The 18,409-nt window shown below is 37.4% G+C and overlaps 1 protein-coding gene across 6 annotated transcripts in view; it reads right to left on the bottom strand.

The window, feature by feature from the left end:
* Positions 1-18,409, bottom strand: part of LOC112042894 (basement membrane-specific heparan sulfate proteoglycan core protein) — a 202,891-nt gene that overhangs the window by 1,476 nt on the left and 183,006 nt on the right. For all 6 annotated transcript variants that reach the window (XM_052890521.1, XM_052890525.1, XM_052890523.1 and 3 more), the window contains 18 exons: positions 18,065-18,219; positions 17,319-17,448; positions 16,606-16,769; positions 14,856-15,063; positions 14,445-14,639; positions 13,505-13,637; positions 12,359-12,494; positions 11,777-11,946; positions 10,760-10,992; positions 9,336-9,478; positions 8,073-8,177; positions 7,492-7,590; positions 6,007-6,256; positions 5,167-5,361; positions 4,428-4,522; positions 3,177-3,294; positions 2,798-2,939; positions 969-1,003 (listed from right to left, as the gene is read on the bottom strand). In XM_052890521.1, the coding sequence (XP_052746481.1) occupies positions 970-1,003; positions 2,798-2,939; positions 3,177-3,294; positions 4,428-4,522; positions 5,167-5,361; positions 6,007-6,256; positions 7,492-7,590; positions 8,073-8,177; positions 9,336-9,478; positions 10,760-10,992; positions 11,777-11,946; positions 12,359-12,494; positions 13,505-13,637; positions 14,445-14,639; positions 14,856-15,063; positions 16,606-16,769; positions 17,319-17,448; positions 18,065-18,219 (2,705 nt within the window). In that variant the 3' untranslated portion in view covers position 969. The remainder of the gene's footprint in view (positions 1-968; positions 1,004-2,797; positions 2,940-3,176; positions 3,295-4,427; positions 4,523-5,166; positions 5,362-6,006; positions 6,257-7,491; positions 7,591-8,072; positions 8,178-9,335; positions 9,479-10,759; positions 10,993-11,776; positions 11,947-12,358; positions 12,495-13,504; positions 13,638-14,444; positions 14,640-14,855; positions 15,064-16,605; positions 16,770-17,318; positions 17,449-18,064; positions 18,220-18,409) is intronic.

Raw genomic sequence — 18,409 nt, 5'->3', positions numbered from 1 at the left:
TCCAAACTTAGTTTCCGAATATGTGACTCAGAATTTTCATAATAAGTATGTTTTATGCCAGTTTTTCTTTTAATGTATCACTAAAATGCGTTTGATAAAGATGCTTTGTGATTATTTCAAATGATTTCAGTAGCTCATAATAAACTATCCTAGTAATCAAACTAGTCCGATTCTTCAGCCTTGACACTGTCCTTGGAGCCTTGATTATTTTGTTTGGTCACCGATACGGAATCATGAACTGAATGATATCAAAAAACCTATTAGGTATATTCAGTTCCAGCTATAATGCACGTAGAAATCGTTAAGCCTCAACCGCAGATTTCTTTATTCCCGAAAATGGCCAAAATTAAGCTGGCATTTTTAACTGAACCTATGAAGTACACACCGTTGCCTGACCCATGTAATTTATGCAGCTACTGCGCAAGAGTAAATAAGCACCTTCTAGACAAGTGCGCTCCAACTAAACCTCATCATGGCGTTCCACCAGGCACAATTGTCGTCAAGTGCAAACCTAGAGCATAAAAAAATAAGAGAGGGCAATTGCATTACTGGTATTGGAATTGCGCCTCAAAGAGAGCATATCTCAAATTACGAGTAATGATTGAAAATCAAAAATTGGGAATAATATACGTTTTAATGCATAACTTTTTTAGGTCATACATTTGAATTTCAATAAAAACATTCCGTGGAATGGTAACCCTAAACGTTTAAAATAAACAACGTTTCATTAATGGACGCGAACTTCGATGTAGCCGGTCTAAAATCCCGTGTCCGTTCTTGTGAAGTTATGATAAAGAACTCAGATGACTTGCATATATTAAGACATACCCAAATATGTCTATAAAAATAAATTATAGTCCGAAATAGCACATAGGCTAGGTACATACTTTATCCTGACATTTTAACCGTAATAGGATATACGCGCGTGAAACTGCAGGTCACAGCGAGTCTAGTTTAAAAATAGTTACCTTAATTTATGTAGGATATCTCGTTCCCCGGTGACCTAAATCAATAAAATAAATTAAGTTACTGAATTACAATCCATGGGTAAATACTTACTGATCAAAATAATTACTATATCTTCCTAATTTTATCCAATATTTTATTAACTAGCGGGACGTCTGCGATTCCAACTGCGTGAAATTAAGATTTCACAAATGCATAGGAACCATGCATTTCTCCGAGGTAAAAAATTATATATTGATAGATTTATATGTTGCCCAATAACCTTCTCTATCTTCCAGTGAAAGTTTCATTAAAATAGGTTCTGTCGTTCCAGAGATTAGCCCGGACAAACAGACAGACAGACGGACGAAAATTTGAAAAGCTGGACGTAGTTTCAGTATCGTGTAAATAAATATAAGCACTTGAGAAAACACAATTATTTGACAGACAAAACATATAAACAGACAGACAGATTGACTGATTAAACAGAAGATTGAGATCTTAGCTTAGGAGAATAGCTAAATAACATAATATTAAACAATACAAAAAGTTGATAAGATGTGTTATCGTGTTTAATATCATATGTAATAATCATAACAAATTACACTTTGATTGCCTCTCTGAAATACTAATAGTGAAAAGTTCTAATATCTCGTCACTCCTAGTATCAATGGCTTATATTATGCAATGGCCTTTAAGATCCACTTTTAAACATGGAACAAGTACTGGGGTCCATTGTATAGATTGCATAGACATTACGCTCAAAACACGGCTCTACGAGTAAAAAGGTGCGACAGATTCCTGACTTTAAGTCGATTTAAGAGTTAACCAGAAAATAAATCCTGCCAGCAAAAACAGTTAGACTAAAAATTCAATTCAAATAAAAATATAACCTAAATTGATTACCTAAGCTAAGCGTAAGTGTACCTATATATGTATAAGTAAGTTTACATAATCCAATTTTGGCAGTAGTCACTGAGGCCAAAAGTGAAACTATTAGTAGGTAAATGTGTAAGTAGCGAATTATGTGAATAAAAAAAAGAAAAACGTGATTGAACGAGAAGGCTTTGATAATAGACACACACAGAAGTAAATAGACCAATAATACAATGATATTATAATTGAGTCTATGTTAAAAAAAAACCATATCAAAGTAAAAAATGCATCTCGCACGGTATGTTCATATAGACCGTAAAGGGTTTTTTCTTTTGTAAATTCGATAGAGATTTTTTGTTGGTCTTTTTACTGCTATATCTACTGTGTATCCTGTAAAAATGAAAATAAGTATTCAATGATTACGTACCACTTCCAAATTACCAGTGGAAATGTATAACGAAATGTCCTCTATAGAAATGCATTATAAAGCTTAATAGGGACGGCAGTACGGTGGCTAACAGATCATGTGAAGGAGCAAGTCTGTGGTTGGAATTGAAATTGTATCTGGGTGGGGGTGACTCGAAAACTTCGAACTCTTCAAAGAACGGATATACGTCAGGAAACATGGAGCTGAGGAATCCGAGCAGCATGGAATAAACAGTTAAATTTTTGTTAGTAAGGTAACAGGAAATATTAAATGAAAATTAGTGTCTATACGCCAATAGTTTAGTACAATTTTCATGACTGCAGATACTATGTATGAATATGATATAAAACTCTTCTCTACTGAAATACACACAATATATAATATATGATTAAGGTTTAAAACATTAATATCTACTATCTCTAGTCGTAAACACCGTGGCACATGGTGCTCACTACTCTCAAATATTTCCTAAAACTGTTTCTAGATAACAGCCTCGGTGATATAACATATTCAAAACTATGAAAAATGTAATTTATTCATTTTCCTTACTTTTTGCACCGCTCTGTGTTTTTTCCTTCAACAGCAGCGTCTCCGAGGTTGATGCTGCGTCCGTCATCGAATTCAACTTGTTGTATACAACCTCTAAAGCCTGGGTAGTTGTACTCAGTGTTTAGGTGTTCTGGGATGCCACCTGAAAAGAAAGGTTTACAACCATGAGCTCTGTTAAATACGCTTTTTGTGATTTGTTTTCCATCAATATATCTTATTGACACTTGCCATAAAAGGTTTGGTTTAACATATAATTGAATTATTAATCTGCAACCATTTCACAATCTACTGCTAACGGTTTTGACTTTTTGTATGCAAAAATTACGTTTGTATTGTTCACTTTATGATTTAAGCAAAGCGTCTTATTAGGTACTCTTACCTAGATAGATCTTCGAGTCCGCATTCATGACATTCGAGATTCCGGTACTTGATGCAGTTACAGTATCTTTGTCTACTGACAGCTCAACTATGCCATTTTCGTATAGCTTCAGGATTATCTGTGTAATGGACAAAGAAGTTGAATTGAAATCTATACTTATAATAAATATGTAGAGGGGTCAATTCTGTACATGAAATATATTTCCAAAATAATTATCAGGGGGTAAATAGTGATCGATACTGATGCCGAAAATGCAATCAGTAAAATTTTTGTCTGACTGTCTTTCTGTCTGTCTGTCTGTCTGTCTGTATGTTCGTTATCGAAACAAAAACTACTGGACGGATTTTAACGAAACTTGGTACAATTATTCTTCATACTCCTGGGCAGGTTATAGTATACTTTTCATTACGCTACGATCAATAGGAGCAGAGAGGTGAAGGGAAATGTTGGGAAAACGGGAGATGTTACTCTAATTTTTAAGCTTCCGTCCCGTGGTAGATTAGGGGTAGGGTAGGGTAGGGTTAAGTCCCTACTCCCCCCCTGTAGGGTAGGTGTAGAGTAGAAGTAGGGTAGGGTAGTAGTAGGGTTTCACGCGGACGAAGTCGCGGGCATCCGCTAGTACAAAATAAGATTCCTCAAACTTTGTTACGGTTGACTATTATCTTCATTTTTTTTATTCTCTACAAGTTAGCCCTTGACTACAATCTTACCTGATGGTAAGTGTGATGCAATCTAAGTTGGAAGCGGGCTAACTTGTTAGGAGTAGGATGAAATCCACACTCCTTTCGGTTTCTACACGACACCGTACCGGAACGCTAAAACTCTTGGCAGTACGTGTTTGTCTGTAGGGTGGTAACTAGCAACGGCCGAAGTCTCCCAGCCAAATCAAATCTGTGCTTAAGATTATAGTTTTTTCATTATTTAATTAAGTTAAACTACGAGTATGTAGAGAGCCCGCAAAACCGCATTGGAGCAGTAGTGGGTCTAAGCTCAATATCCCCTCTCCTACAAGGTAAGAGCCAAGGCCTGCCCTATAATGGGCTGTTAATATAGGCTGATGACAATGTAGGCCTAAACTCGACACAAGCAACTACCGCTTTACGAATAACATCATAAACCATTCTATTTAAAAATTTTTTTAGCAGTATTTTTTTCAACATCACGAACTTCTATTCCATCTACATATACTTAGCATATCACATATTGTATCTATGATAATAAGCAAATTTTAATAATATTTATTTTTCTTACTTGGTGACGTTCTTCATCGGTGACGTATACGGGCACAGAAAGACTATTCCTTCCGCCACCCAAATCCCAGTCAAACACCACTTCGCTGTTGTTCACTGAAAATATAAAAATTGAAGGTAGGTTTTATTTTACACTAGTTTAGAACTGTTAATACAACTGGCTTCCCGTGAGATAACAGACTATAGGGGTCCAATTTATTCCTTGAATCACTATAATTAATAACATCAATGAATGTAAAGATCAATCCTCAATAAATCCAAGGGCAGGGACCAATCCTAATAGTCTTTAGGGTAGGGGTAGGGTAGGAGTAGGGTAGGAGTGGGGTAAGGGTAAGGAAGAAATAAGTGCATAAAAGTTAAAGCGAAGCTTGACCGGCTCTGCTAGTATTATACATATAAGTTTCCTTAAACAAGCCTCAATAAATCCAAGGGATCGAACTCAACATCAAAAGGTGCTAGTTTGCAACCCGCTTGTATTCGCGTAACCAATCCTAGTAGTCTTTAGGGTAGGGTTAGGGTAGCAGTAGGGTAGGTGTGGAATAGGGGTAGGAAAGAAATAAATGCATAAAAGTTAAAGCGAAGCTTGACTGTGTCTGCTAGTTTTATATACTCAACTATCCGCCCACTTTAATATGACGCGAGTACATTAAAGTGGGCGGATAATTGTGTTTCCTTAGACAAAGAAATAGGCCATGACGTCACGTGAACAATGTTGGAATGAAAATTGGAGAACAAAATACCTTGCAACAGTATGAAGTCACCACCGTACGTTAACTTCTCTTCGTTCTGGAACAAGAGGACACCGTCGTCTTTGGTATTGAACGCCAGTGCTATCAGTACGTTTTCTATGCTCAGCCTGTCATACCGCAGGTAGTCTGGTGGTAGAGCCAGGTAGCCGTTGCCGTCAAACGAGACGCTTTGTAGCAGATCAAATGCTGTAAAACATTTTATTATTAGCATCTAATAGGGATGATGACAGTTTTTTAAATTGTATGTAAATTAAGAGTATGCTAATAGTAAAGCAATTTTGTAAAAGGAACAGGGTATCTGCGATCATTATTTTCGGAGCTACAGGATTTAACGGGTCAGATTTGCGGCGCTGCCGCGGATCCTGAAAAACGCCCCATACAAAATGGCATGAACTAATGACGTCGTAGGTAATGTAATTGGCTCTTCGAACTATATGGCCTGACGCGACCGGCCGGCAACGAATTTGCCAAGCTATATAGATAAGCATTTGATAAAACACAGTAATTTTAAAATCACAGACAGACAGATTTATTTATTATATTTATACATATAAAATGTGTAATTAGTGTGCGTACTTCGTTATCTGTGCAAAAATGACAAGCGTAAAATGTCATCATAAGGAAAACAGACAAAGATGCAAATTCATTTTTAGAAAGTGTGTTTCCTCGAAAATGTGTTATAAAACTTCGTCGTTATAAAAGCCTCTGCTTCCTTACTACAGCTCTCGCCTTTGGCTCGAGCTGCAATATCGCCTCGTCTGTAATTTTCAACTTACCGCACTTATAACATTATGTACTACTAATTATTTTGATTATAAAAATATTACTGACATGTCACACAGTTGTTCCCACTGTATCCAAGCGGGCAGTCGCAACTGTATCTCTGGGTAGCATAGCGATCAGGTCTGCATGTTCCACCATTTTGACATGGCCTTGCAGCACAGGGGTCACCAGACCAAGGGTTCACAGCGGTCCGTCTCTCGCAGTACACACCGCTGAACCCTGGCTCGCATGTGCAAGATGTTGAATCGACGTTCTGGCAGTATCCACCGTTGCGGCATTGGGAACAAAGGCTCTCCATCTAAATCATAACAATTGTTATTGTTTTTTTTTCTCTCATTTATTTAGTACTTCTTTTTTTTTAATTTTTAACAATATAAGTATAAAATACAAAACTTATTGTTATTATTACAAATATAAAATTTTAATATGAGTACACTAGATATTTTTTTATGTTCTACTAGCACACCTGCGACATCGTCCGAATGGAAATAAATATAAACTTTCAAGTTCTATTTCACCACTTTAAACTTGAAAAATTTTGAATTTCAATATATTTTGTATTTTTTTTATGATTTATGAACAAATTTTTAAAACTGTAACTTTAAAAATTAAGGACTTTCCATATAAACTTTCAACCCCTATTTCACCCCCTTCACTTTTTATTTTCGCAATAAAAAGTATCCTATACGGAGAACCGTATTATGGTCTTAAACCGTGCCAAGTTTTATTTGAATTCATTCAAATAAAACTTGGCACGGAAAATATTTTTAGCTTCAGTATCGATTAAATATTTAACAAAAATTTTCATGTACAAAATTCGTATTATAAGTATAGATACTAGATGGCGCTGGCGTCCGTTATGCCACAATAACGTTTGTTGTTACAAATGGTATAATTAAAATCTCATATTGCGAATAAATGTACAGAATTCGACCAGTTTTATTAAAAGTATAGATACTTCTTTATCAAATCAATTGTCACTACCAAACAACACTATTTAATTCCAGAGCTTCAAAGTTTTTATTTAAGACTGAGCAGTACTCCGCGGGTATTCTCTGATAATGTAGCTTTCCAATGTTGAAAGAATTATTCAAATCGGTCCACTAGTTTCAGTGCCTATTCAATGCTAACTAACAAACGATCAAATCTTTCATCTTTATAATATATTAGTAAAATAGTGTGCATAGGGACATGATAGCCCAGTGGATATGACCTCTGCCCTTGATTTGAAGAGCGTAGGTTTCAATCCGGTCAGGGCCATATACCTCCAACTTTCCCAGTTATATACATTTAAATATCACGTGTCTCAAAACGGTGAAAGAATAACTCGTGAGGAAACCTGCATACCTGATTTATTTAATTCTCTAGGTGTCCAATCCGCATTGGGCCAGCGTGATGTACCTATATTATTAGCCTAACCCCTCCCGTTGTGAGAGGAGGCTCGTGCTCAACAGTGAGCCGAATATGGGTGGGTTAATGATGATGATAATAGTATAAGTAAAAAAAATAAAAGGCAGGTAAATAATAGTTTACCTCTGGTATATCACCACGAAGAACGTTGACGCACTCCTGTATGTTTGCCGATTGAATTGATTCGTTGATAAGGTCCAACTGGTCGCTTTGGAGAGTTACCTAAAATATACAATATACATATATTAAATTTAATACCTCGGCCATATTTAATATTTTGTTTTATTTAAAAATAAAGTATACTTATTCAATTATTAAATTCAAAAGTCGTATATATTTTTTTAAATTATTTGTAGAGACTTAATTTATTTAGTTTGACTATTAGTAGTAGTGACTGTTAGTAGTTCGAAAGACTAATGAAATAATATTCATTATTATTCGGCACTATATCAAAAGACTAACGTTCTTCTAAAGAACTTTGGAAGTGTAATCTAACTTTGGGCATTGGAAATGGACCAGGATATGGTTTTAACGAAAACAGAGGTATAGAGTTATTGGTCCAGGTCTGGCTGGTAGGAGGCTTCGGCCGTGGCTATTTACCTACCGACAAGCGATTTAGCGTACCAGTACCCCTTGACTACATCAGGAGAGATGTAGACAAGGGGTAACTTGTAAAGAAAAAAAAGAGCAATGTGGAAACTTACGTCCTTGATACAACCGCTGAAACCTCCGGTAACACCTGTATTGTTGTTGAGAATAATTGAGTCATCTACTCCTCCTACGAACATTGGAGTCTCTAAGTGAAGATCCTGTGGAAAGAAGATAAGCTTCATCAACATTTTCAATAACAACCGAGGTTCACCGCTTGGAATCTTGTATGGATTTCCAAACATCACGGTCTAGGGTTCTGTATAAAGAGGCTCCCTTAAACCCACTTTAAATTAATAGAATAGTTTCAGAAATAATATGAGTATGTTTTAGTGTATTCTTAGACCCGATTTCACCGACATTCATTTAAACGGCGTTTACAGAACCGGCCCGTCAAAAATTAAACGTAGTTTGAACAAGGAGCGTTTTTTTCCAGTTCACTAGACGCGTTTTGACTCTAGTATGTAAACTGAGCGATTGAGATCGATTGGCATAAAACCTCAAAGCTAGGAAGTGATTGATTTATGGGAGAAAATGATTATTTTCCGAGATGAAAAATATACTCTTTCATAATTTTACGAATCCTTTGCATTTTGCTACTTGAGAGAGTAAACTTCACGAAACTTGCGAGTGTTACAAAAAATAGCCTGCAAATTTAACTGCCAAAGACGTCATAACCGAAGAATAACCGGGGTATGCAAGCTCGGTTAGCATAAACGCCCGATTTACGTCCTTAACCAGCATATGGTGAACAGGAAATTTGGACAAAACGGTATTTAAACGGTTGGTTATGTTTAAACGAATGTCGGTGAACTCGAACCTTAGTGTTCTAGTACCCCTCGTGAAGGTTACAATTAAACCTCGTACTTTAAGAAACTCTTACTAACCAGTTTTTTTTACTGTTGCTGAATTAATAGTTATACACAACTTAAGAGCCACAATGTCCTACAATTTGCGTGGTACATTATCTCGCTACGGCGCTCAGTAATTTTCATTTCCTGGTAACTCGGTTAGTTACCAGAATCAAGAAATTAAATAAAAAAGATGATCTTCTCATCGAGATGAAGCTATTTACGAAAAATTAACTTGATAGTAATTAATTGTATAAAATGTTCTACGGATCCCTGACTATAGCGGCTGCATACCTGGAAGCACGCTCTGCAGAACCTGGCAGAACTATTGTTGCGGGAGTAAAGTCGCGTTTTAAGCTTATCTTAACTTTGAGTCAATTTAGCTTTAATTATTTTTGTAATAAATAAGCTCAATAAATGATTTTTATCACTAATAGTATTACTCTACTGATACTTTATCATAGATACCTTCGCGGAAGCCAAAGCGGCATTGTAATTATGAATCATGTCAATCTTCAAGGAAACTGCGGTGCCAACCCTTGCGATGTGCACGTCGGTCCATTCATTCGGCTGTAAGGTTCTGTTGCTGGTCAATATTATCGGAGTGTTTCCTGAATAAAAGAAACAAGCATTCAGTTAAAACTCTTAATTCGACAGATGAGTCAAGTAAAGTCCATACTTAATCAACGACACGGTTATCAGAATAAGGCGGCCAAGTTCCTGTGGGGGGAGGGGGCGAATTTAGTCGGTACACGACGTCTACCAAAATGACATAAAACTTAGGTACAAAAGTCAAATGCCTTTGTATATCACAGTAATTTTAAAAATCAAAACAATCGCGCGCTTCTTCCGCTCTTACGCCTCATGTATTCTGTAGAGAAAGAGAGAATAAAATTACGCGCAATACGCTTGTCGTACGCAACGCCTATAGATGTAGCGCTATTGTTCGTGCGCATGTGGGTGTGTGTAGTGTGGTAGAAAATGCGGTACATGCGGGACGCGTCCCATTACGGGACTTTTTTACTAATTATTTCAAAGCGGGATTACATCTAACATTACGGGATGGTCCCGTAGAATACGGGACGGCTGGCCGCCCTATATCAGAACCATTGGCGTATCTAGGACTTTTTCCTAGGATGAGCCTGGCCCAGGGGCGTAGCTACGCCATATCAGCTTTATCAGAGATACCCCTGTATCGCCCCTTCCCCCTTCCCCCTTCAGACTACAGGGGCCCCTTGTATGTGAAAGTTAAAATAAGTAAAATATAATCCACAATCTCACTTAATCTTGTGATTCCCGGAAAAACATAAAAAAATTGCAGAGTTAATTTCAGAAATCGTCAATCATCGACAAAAGTCAAAAAAGGGATAGGTCCTGGGTTTGATCCCCAGCTGGGCAGATTGAGATTTTCTTAATTGGTCCAGGTCTGGCTGGTGGGAGGCCTCGGCCGTGGCTAGTTATCACCCTACCGGCAAAGACGTACCGCCAAGCGATTTAGCGTTCCGGTACGATGTCGTTTAGAAACCGAAAGGAGTGTGGATTTTCATCCTCCTCCTAACAAGTTAGCCCGCTTCCATCTTAGACTGCAGCATCACTTACCATCAGGTGAGATTGTAGTCAAGGGCTAACTTGTCAAGAAAAAAAAAAAATTTTTTTTCCTTGATTAAACGAGTGCTCAGAAGTTGGAAACACCCTACGAGTAGGTACATAGGTTAAGTATTTTAAATCATAAATAATCATAAGAAAAAAATCTTTACCTATTCTTCATTTGGGCCCCTATCTAATTTTGATATTAGGAACGCTACGCCCCCGACACCAAGTCCATTATTAGTATCATAATGTAACTCCATATCGGTGGGCACGGCCCATACACGCCCATGATCAGAACTCACCATCTCCGACGTCATAGCGGAACTCCAAGCGACCATCGCGCACAGTCAACGAAGTGAAACCTCCGTAACCACGCGGAGATTGAGCGCAGTACATTATGATACCGTCAGTGATGGGCGCCTTTGCTTTGATCTTCATCGACATTCGCAGGAACCGGGACGTTTTAGGTGCCTTGATCGCCAGGTATGCGCTACCCGTGAAAGCTGGGTAATCTATGTTCTGTTTCACATTGCAGCTAAAAGTAACATCCTTATTATTGCAAAACCAAACATAGAATATATGAGAGCCGTGATAGCCCAGAGGGTATGACTTCTGTCTCCGGAGGGTGTGGGTTCCAATCCAGCCCGGGGCTTTCACTTGAAACTTTTCAGTTGTGTGCATCTTAAGAAATTAAATATCACGTATCTCAAATGGTGAAGGAAAAGCATTGTGAGGAAACCTGCATACCAGAGATTTTTCTCAATTCTCTGCGTGTGTGAAGTCTGCCAATCCGCATTGAGTCAGCATGGTCGACTATTGGCCTAACCCCTTTAATTCTGAGAGGAGACTCGAGGTCAGCAGTGAGCCGTATATGGGTTGATAATGAAACATATAATAATGGGTTGATAATGAAACATAGGATAAAAACTGGCATTAGATACCTTGAGAAAGTTTCGTTGCTGTTATAAATTGAATTGTTGTTTTACTGTTTATATACCTACTTATATATCTTGCTGTACGAGTTTCATCCCAATAGACCCATCATCATGCATCAAATATACAAACAACACAAGTGTACGAGTATCTATCAAAATATATAAAAGCGAAAGATCACGAACTCTTGAAAACTGCGTGACGTAGGATGAAATTCGGCAGGAAGAAAATTTAAAGTTAGTAGACGTCTACGGATTTTGCGACAGGGCCCGGTTAAGGTCTAACGATGGACGAAGTCGCTGGCCTCTGCTAGTATAACCATACGAATGAATTTAAATATTTTACTGTACTGCAAAAAAAAAGCCGGGATTGTTAAGATCACTTACTTTTTGCCTGTGAATGTGACAGGGCAAGCACATTTGTAACCATCAAGCGTGTCGGAACATTTCCCGGGGCCGCAGAGTCCTGGGCGGCAAGCCTCGCCGGTACGATCACAGTTCTGTCCCGCAAAGCCAGTTGGACATATGCATGTGTATCCACGTTCGTTGCGTGCTTCCTGTTTCACCAATCAAAAAACTGCTTAGAGCCTGACAAATAACTTCAAGAGACTAAGATTAATTCGAGGACAACGAGATAAGAAGAATTAAAATGATAAAAGAACACAGATAATTGGGCCTTTTAAGCGAAGCCTCAACCATGATAGCCCAGTGGATATGACCTATGCCTCCGATTTCGATACCCTTGGGCCATAAAGTGACAAAAAAAAACTCCGAACTATTTCACCGCGGCTAGTTGCCTGGATTGGTGAAAGAAGGGCTGGCTCATTTTGTGCGCAAGGATCTGCCTGGCTGTCCAACGCGGAAACGCAACCAGTGTTCTTGCCACCAATCCACGTGGGCATGATTTGTATAGTAATTATAATAGCTTAAGTTCCCTAAGACGATATGGGGATGAATGTGTTTATTTACCTGACAAACACCACCGTTGAGACATTGGTTGGGGTTGCAGGAATCGCAGTCGTGTACATTATACGCCTGATTTTTGGTATCCATGATGACCTTTTCTTCCTTGCCCAATATCAACATACTGACGCAGCCGATGAAACTGTTAAAAGGAAAAAAATAATAAAGGTTGATAAAATTCGTGAATCCTATCAGAAGGACGATTTTGAGACAATAGCATATCACAGAGATGTGACACCTTTCAAAGCTTATAGTGGGTTTTATAACTTCCGAACCAGCGGTAGCGACTTCATCAATAGTGAAAGTTTGAAAATCCTTATAAACAAAACCTATTTTAAATAACGGAATTCGTAATTGAATATAACAGAGCAGAAATATTGAATATTAATATATATTATACCCTGCTGACTGTGAGAATGTTGTGATGAAAAGTGTTCCATTGGTCGAATTCGTTATTATTAATCTGAATTCGTCCTAGCTAAGGGTGCCTGAATTAAAACTTCCTGCCTTAAAACTTTTGAATGACATTGGCCGAACTGCCAACTGGTTTACAAATTGAATAGGGGAAAGCTATTAAAATTGAAACAGTTGCAAACAAAGTCAAGCCTGACATAAAGCTGCTAATATTGGTGAAGGATTGATATACTAGTGGATGCCCCACGGTACACCCGTATAGTTTTCCTTTCCCGTGGGAACACGTATAGTATAGCCTATGTTATTAACGGATAATGTAGCTTTACATTTGTGTTTAATCGGTTAAGTGGTTTGTTAGTGAAAGTGTAATAAACAAACAATTTCACTTTCGCAATAAATAAAATAGCCTTGATAGCCCAGTGGATATGACCTCTGCCTCCGATTCCGGAGGGTAAAGGTTCGAATCCGATCTGGGGCATGCACCTCCAACTTTTTAGTTGTGTGCATTTTAAGAAATTAAATATTACGTGCCTCAAACGGTGAAGGAAAACATCGTGAGAAAACCTGCATACCAGAGAATTTTCTTAATTCTCTGCGTGTGTGAAGTATGCCAATTCGCATTGGGCTAGCGTGGTGGACTATGGTCTGACCTCTGTCATTGTTAGAGGAGACTCGAGCTCAGCAGTGAGCCGAATATGGGTTGATGACAGCAATAAATAAAATACAGTATGAATTTACCCTGCAGACGTTGCAAGTTCAGGCGGACGGACGTCTGGTACGCCGCCGATGTACAGTGGGGCATTCAAGTCCAAAACAGCATATTGATTGAATTCGGCCACGAATGGTCCTGTGTTGTCCACATCCATGGTAACTGTAAACAAGAACTTATGAATTATTATATGAAGAAAATGTATAATAAAAAAAAATCTACCTATCCAATTTTTTCACATTTATAATACTCATATTAGTTAGTCATACTTGTAAATGTAGCAATCGCAGTGTGGAGCTAGACGGACCGACCAGCTAGATGGCCCGAAGGTAGAGGAAAGTGGTTGAATGAGGACGGAGGATCGTGTGTGGTAGCGAGCTCTCGGAAAGGCCTATCTATGTCCAGCAGTGGTCGGATACTGGCTGATGATGTAAATGGGTTTAACACGTTCGCTGCGGCACTGATTTTTCTGTACTTTCCTCTGGTACGGTACGAGGTCCATCGACCTCGTAACTCTTGAAGACGCTAGTGGTACGAGGTCAATTGGCAACATTTCTTGAGTAAAATATAGTATTTTTCAGATGTCAGATGTTAAAAATATAAAGAAAAGTTTAAGTTTATTCAAACCTATATTAGATAGACACGTTTGGATACGCTACACGCAATTGCTTCTGCCGAAAATTTATGTATAAATATATAGCATTTTTGCTTACTATATATTTCTTCGACAGTATATAGTACACACATCCGAAATATAGTATAATACTATATATATTATAGTACGGTTGGCAACCCTACCCTTAAGTTGATGGATGTCCATCAACCTCAGGGTGCTACATAGGGCGGCACTTTGTGGGACGTATTCCTTGCATGTTTCACAAAAGGGTTGCTCTGTTTATAGATTTCCCACCATCAAGGCAAGCCATCTACTTGAGTCTGTATTACCTTAAAACATATATGTAAAATTACCTTTAGAACCGCTTCTGCTTAAACGAATTGTATGCCATACGTTAAGTTGTAACGGTCTATCGCCATTCACTATCAGAGGCTTAACTGAATCGAACTTGACAGTCAAATCTGGGACACCATCGATGAGTTGGAGGATCATATAGTCGCCTGTGCCATTATTGTTTTGAGCGTTGTACAAGATTACACCATTTGGATCTGAAATATAAATAGTTGTGTTTAAGTAGGTAAGTACATATATTTTTTTTAATTTATATCTATACAATGTATTTTTTTTATTTTCTCTACAATCTACATTATGTAACAATGTTCTCCGCTGCGGTTGCAGTATCAGTTGGCGAAAAACCTTTATATCATATTTTAATTAATTACAATTATTTTATAAGGGCCTGCATTATCAAGAAGAGTTCTTACCAGAGGGTTTGAATGATATTTCAATGTCGAAATGCAGATATGCGTCCTTCAGTGTCGGTAAAGCGACCCATCCGTCACCATTGAACTTAGGAACGAGTCCGACAATTCGTAACGTCGCTCGCGTGTCCACTCGGGCGCGGTTGTTTGTGACTCGGCATACGTAGGTGCCTGCGTCTGCTTCCGTCACGCCGTTCAAGTGTAGGATGCGCTACAACCATACAAATGGTAAACAAAAATACAATCACCACTACCTGCACCAATTTTAATGATTTTTTATATAAAAGACTGCAGTTTGAAGAACAAGTTTTGGTGGGTGGACTAGCTTTGGTGGGTGATGTAGGGGGTGAAAAGTGACCCTGAAACTGTTTTCATGGCCAATATCTTCACAGCAAAAAGCATGTACTAGAGAATCTTGTTTTATATGAGGAAATGACTGAAGAGATTAGTTTCTGACTCGGAAACTTAGATAGAGAAGCCATAATTTCTCAATTTAGAGTTGCGAATTTTGGATAATAACTACATCTCAGACCAGTCATTTGAATAAATATCAATAATAAAGTTCTAAATTCCAAGATGCCTTGTTCTTTATGAGTTATTTATTACACCATTTCTAGACGAAATGGTGTTCCAAAAATAGACCGTATTGTAACAACATTTTAATAATAATGAACCTTGTACAAAAGCAGGTCTTACATTCTGCGAATCAACAAACGCTAGCGTAAAGGGAAATGAATCAGCGCCATCTAGTTTCAAATAATAAAACTTTCCCTACTGACATAATGGAGTATACAGACTTAACATCGGTATAAAGGGCTCATTAGAGTCACTTTGCTGCGTGCTGTGGATATTCTTTTATAAGTACGTATGGAAATTTATTATTACCATAGACCACAGAAACAGCGCTTAAGCTAGCGCTATCATTATAATCACAAGATCAATCCATTATGTAGTGTCACAAGATTGCATAATTTTCAAGTATAGCTGAAGCACGATTCCCAGTTGGCCGCACGTACATCTTACAAATTAATTGGTAAGTTGATAAGTTTAATTATAACAAAATTAACCTTTAAGAAGTTTTCAGTAGTAGTCTACCAATAATGTATTTTGCAAAGTAAGCTAAACGTCGCCGTCGCTATTTGTATTAGGTATACTTTATTAAAATTTATAACACATTCTCTGATAAAGTATGGCTTATTTCACCAATTTTAATATCGTAATCTATCTCATTACGCACATGTGCCGTAATGTAATGTAAAACCTTTATCATCCGTCTAAAAACGAACGGTACTTTTTTAAATCTTGGCAAAGAGTTTTTATGTCAGAAAAGTGCTCAACATTTTATGAATAAAATTAACTTTGTGAGATAAGATATAATAAAAAAAACATTTAATTCTTTCATTTTAATTATTTTGACAATAAATATCAACTATTTATCTGTATCGGAAACACGAAAATATTAATTTACTTTGTTAGTAATACTGTATTTAGTGCAATTGCCTAAAAAATGCATATACTTCTCTATCTGTGCAAAAATGTCATCTTATATAAAACAGGCAAAAATCATTCATTTTCAGTGTGTTCAAAGTTGTGTTTCCTCGTAAATATGTTATAAAACGTCGTATGACATACGTACGCTTTGATAATTACAGCCACTGCTTCCTTACTATATAGCTCTTGCCTTCGGCTCGAGCTGCAATATCGCTTCGTTCTATTATATTCGTCTTTATTTTGTTAGCATTTAGGTACTTACGTCGTTTTGCCGAATGTCAGATGGAAGTTGAGAGTATTCTCGTTTCCATTCGTATGATACTGGTTCTTCCAAATTATGTGTACAAGGCAAGTCAACTATATCTCCTAGACGTACTGTAAATGTTGTGTCCCTTTCATTCGTCGGATACACTGGTTTAGGTTCACCTAAATATTGAGAGAAATTTAGTAAATATATCAAGGTATAATCATCATTTCATGATTATTTAAATTGCAAATACTTATAAAATATATAAAATTATACTAATAGGTAATACAAAAAAAAAATCAATAAAATATTAGAATGTGCACACTTAAATTTTTTTTATTGCTGAAGGACCTTAAGTATCCGTAACTAATCTCGTATCCGGGTCAACTTGGCTCTAGGATCTTTAGCCAACTTTTTAACAGGCTTTTGAGTAGTAGTAACTGTCCGTAGACCTTCTCGACCTCACTCTCTGGCTTGGAAGAAATGAGATTACCCTGATCGGTCTTTAAACCTCTCAACTGTCTTCGCCCAATAGACAGATCTCTCGCAAATACTTTCGAAAACGCGAACACCTCGATTGTATTGTAGTGTATCTACCATTTGCGTTTTAGCCATTAATTACGGAACAACCAGTATAAGGGGACAATTACGACCTTGCTGCCTCCTTTCGGAACTTAAGCAACAGTATTTTGCCAGTTAAATATAGACTTACTCTAACTGGGACTAACCTGGGGAAACTTCAAGGTTAAAGTCATCGTATGTTGCTAGTCCGTATCGGTCTACGCCTGTGCATCTATACACGCCTGCGTCGAGCTCTTGAACTTCAGGTATATGTAGAAGTGCTCCATCACCATAAGTCTATTAAGAAAAAAATATAAAGATGTTATATGCGCATGTAGATGCTAAGTACAGGCGTGGCAAGTTACCAATGCGATGGAACGTCCAGATCAAAACCGCTCTCCATGGTTCGATCCACGAATGTGCTGGAAGAACAACAGTGCGGGAGGTATGGCGACGGATTGTTATAAAAAGCTGAGTAAGTGCAAATCTTACTCTCGCCCAGAAGTTTCTGTGACACCACAGAATACTAAAAGATTTACCACGCCACAACAAATTTACGGTTTATAGATTTTTTCATAAAGGAGACATGACTCCTTGCCATATATCAAGATTCTAAGTCAATGGCAAGTACTATATCATTTGATTGCGTAGAGGCTTGCGGGTTAGAGGTTCGATTTTTTTTTTAATTTTTAAGAGAAAGCAACTCCCATTATTTGATTATGAAGATATTAGGTATGCGTATATACTTAATATGATAATTATTCTAATAATTATAAAGCGTTCGCTTTATTGAATGCTCAATATGAAGTACTTTAGTACATTTATTGGAATATAGGAAAATCTGTTGAAATACTATTTAAAACTTAACTAATTTATCAACTTTGTTATACTAGATAAATTATTGTACACTTACTCTGGATTCGACGTATTGGTTCGTACCAAATCGTTCCCATTTCACTGCTACGTCTCTAGAATTTCCTCTGCAAAGTACTTCTACTCTTTCTCCAACTCTATATGTTCTTCTTGGTTGGTCGATTGCAACTAAGGCTTCAGAGTGGTCGCGGGGTCCTAAAATTATTATATTTCATCAGGAAAAGCTACAACTAATATTTGAGTAAAGACAACACAGAACTATCAAATCTGAAAACAAACATTTACCACCAAACTATATGACAAGCACAATCACCATCAAACACCATTTCATAACATAACATAACACCATTCCTTGTAAAAAAATGTTTACTACAAAAACGCATGA

This window comes from Bicyclus anynana, chromosome Z (assembly GCF_947172395.1).
Source record: "Bicyclus anynana chromosome Z, ilBicAnyn1.1, whole genome shotgun sequence".
NCBI classification, from domain to species: domain Eukaryota; kingdom Metazoa; phylum Arthropoda; class Insecta; order Lepidoptera; family Nymphalidae; genus Bicyclus; species Bicyclus anynana.
This window is presented reverse-complemented; position numbering and strand designations above follow the sequence as displayed.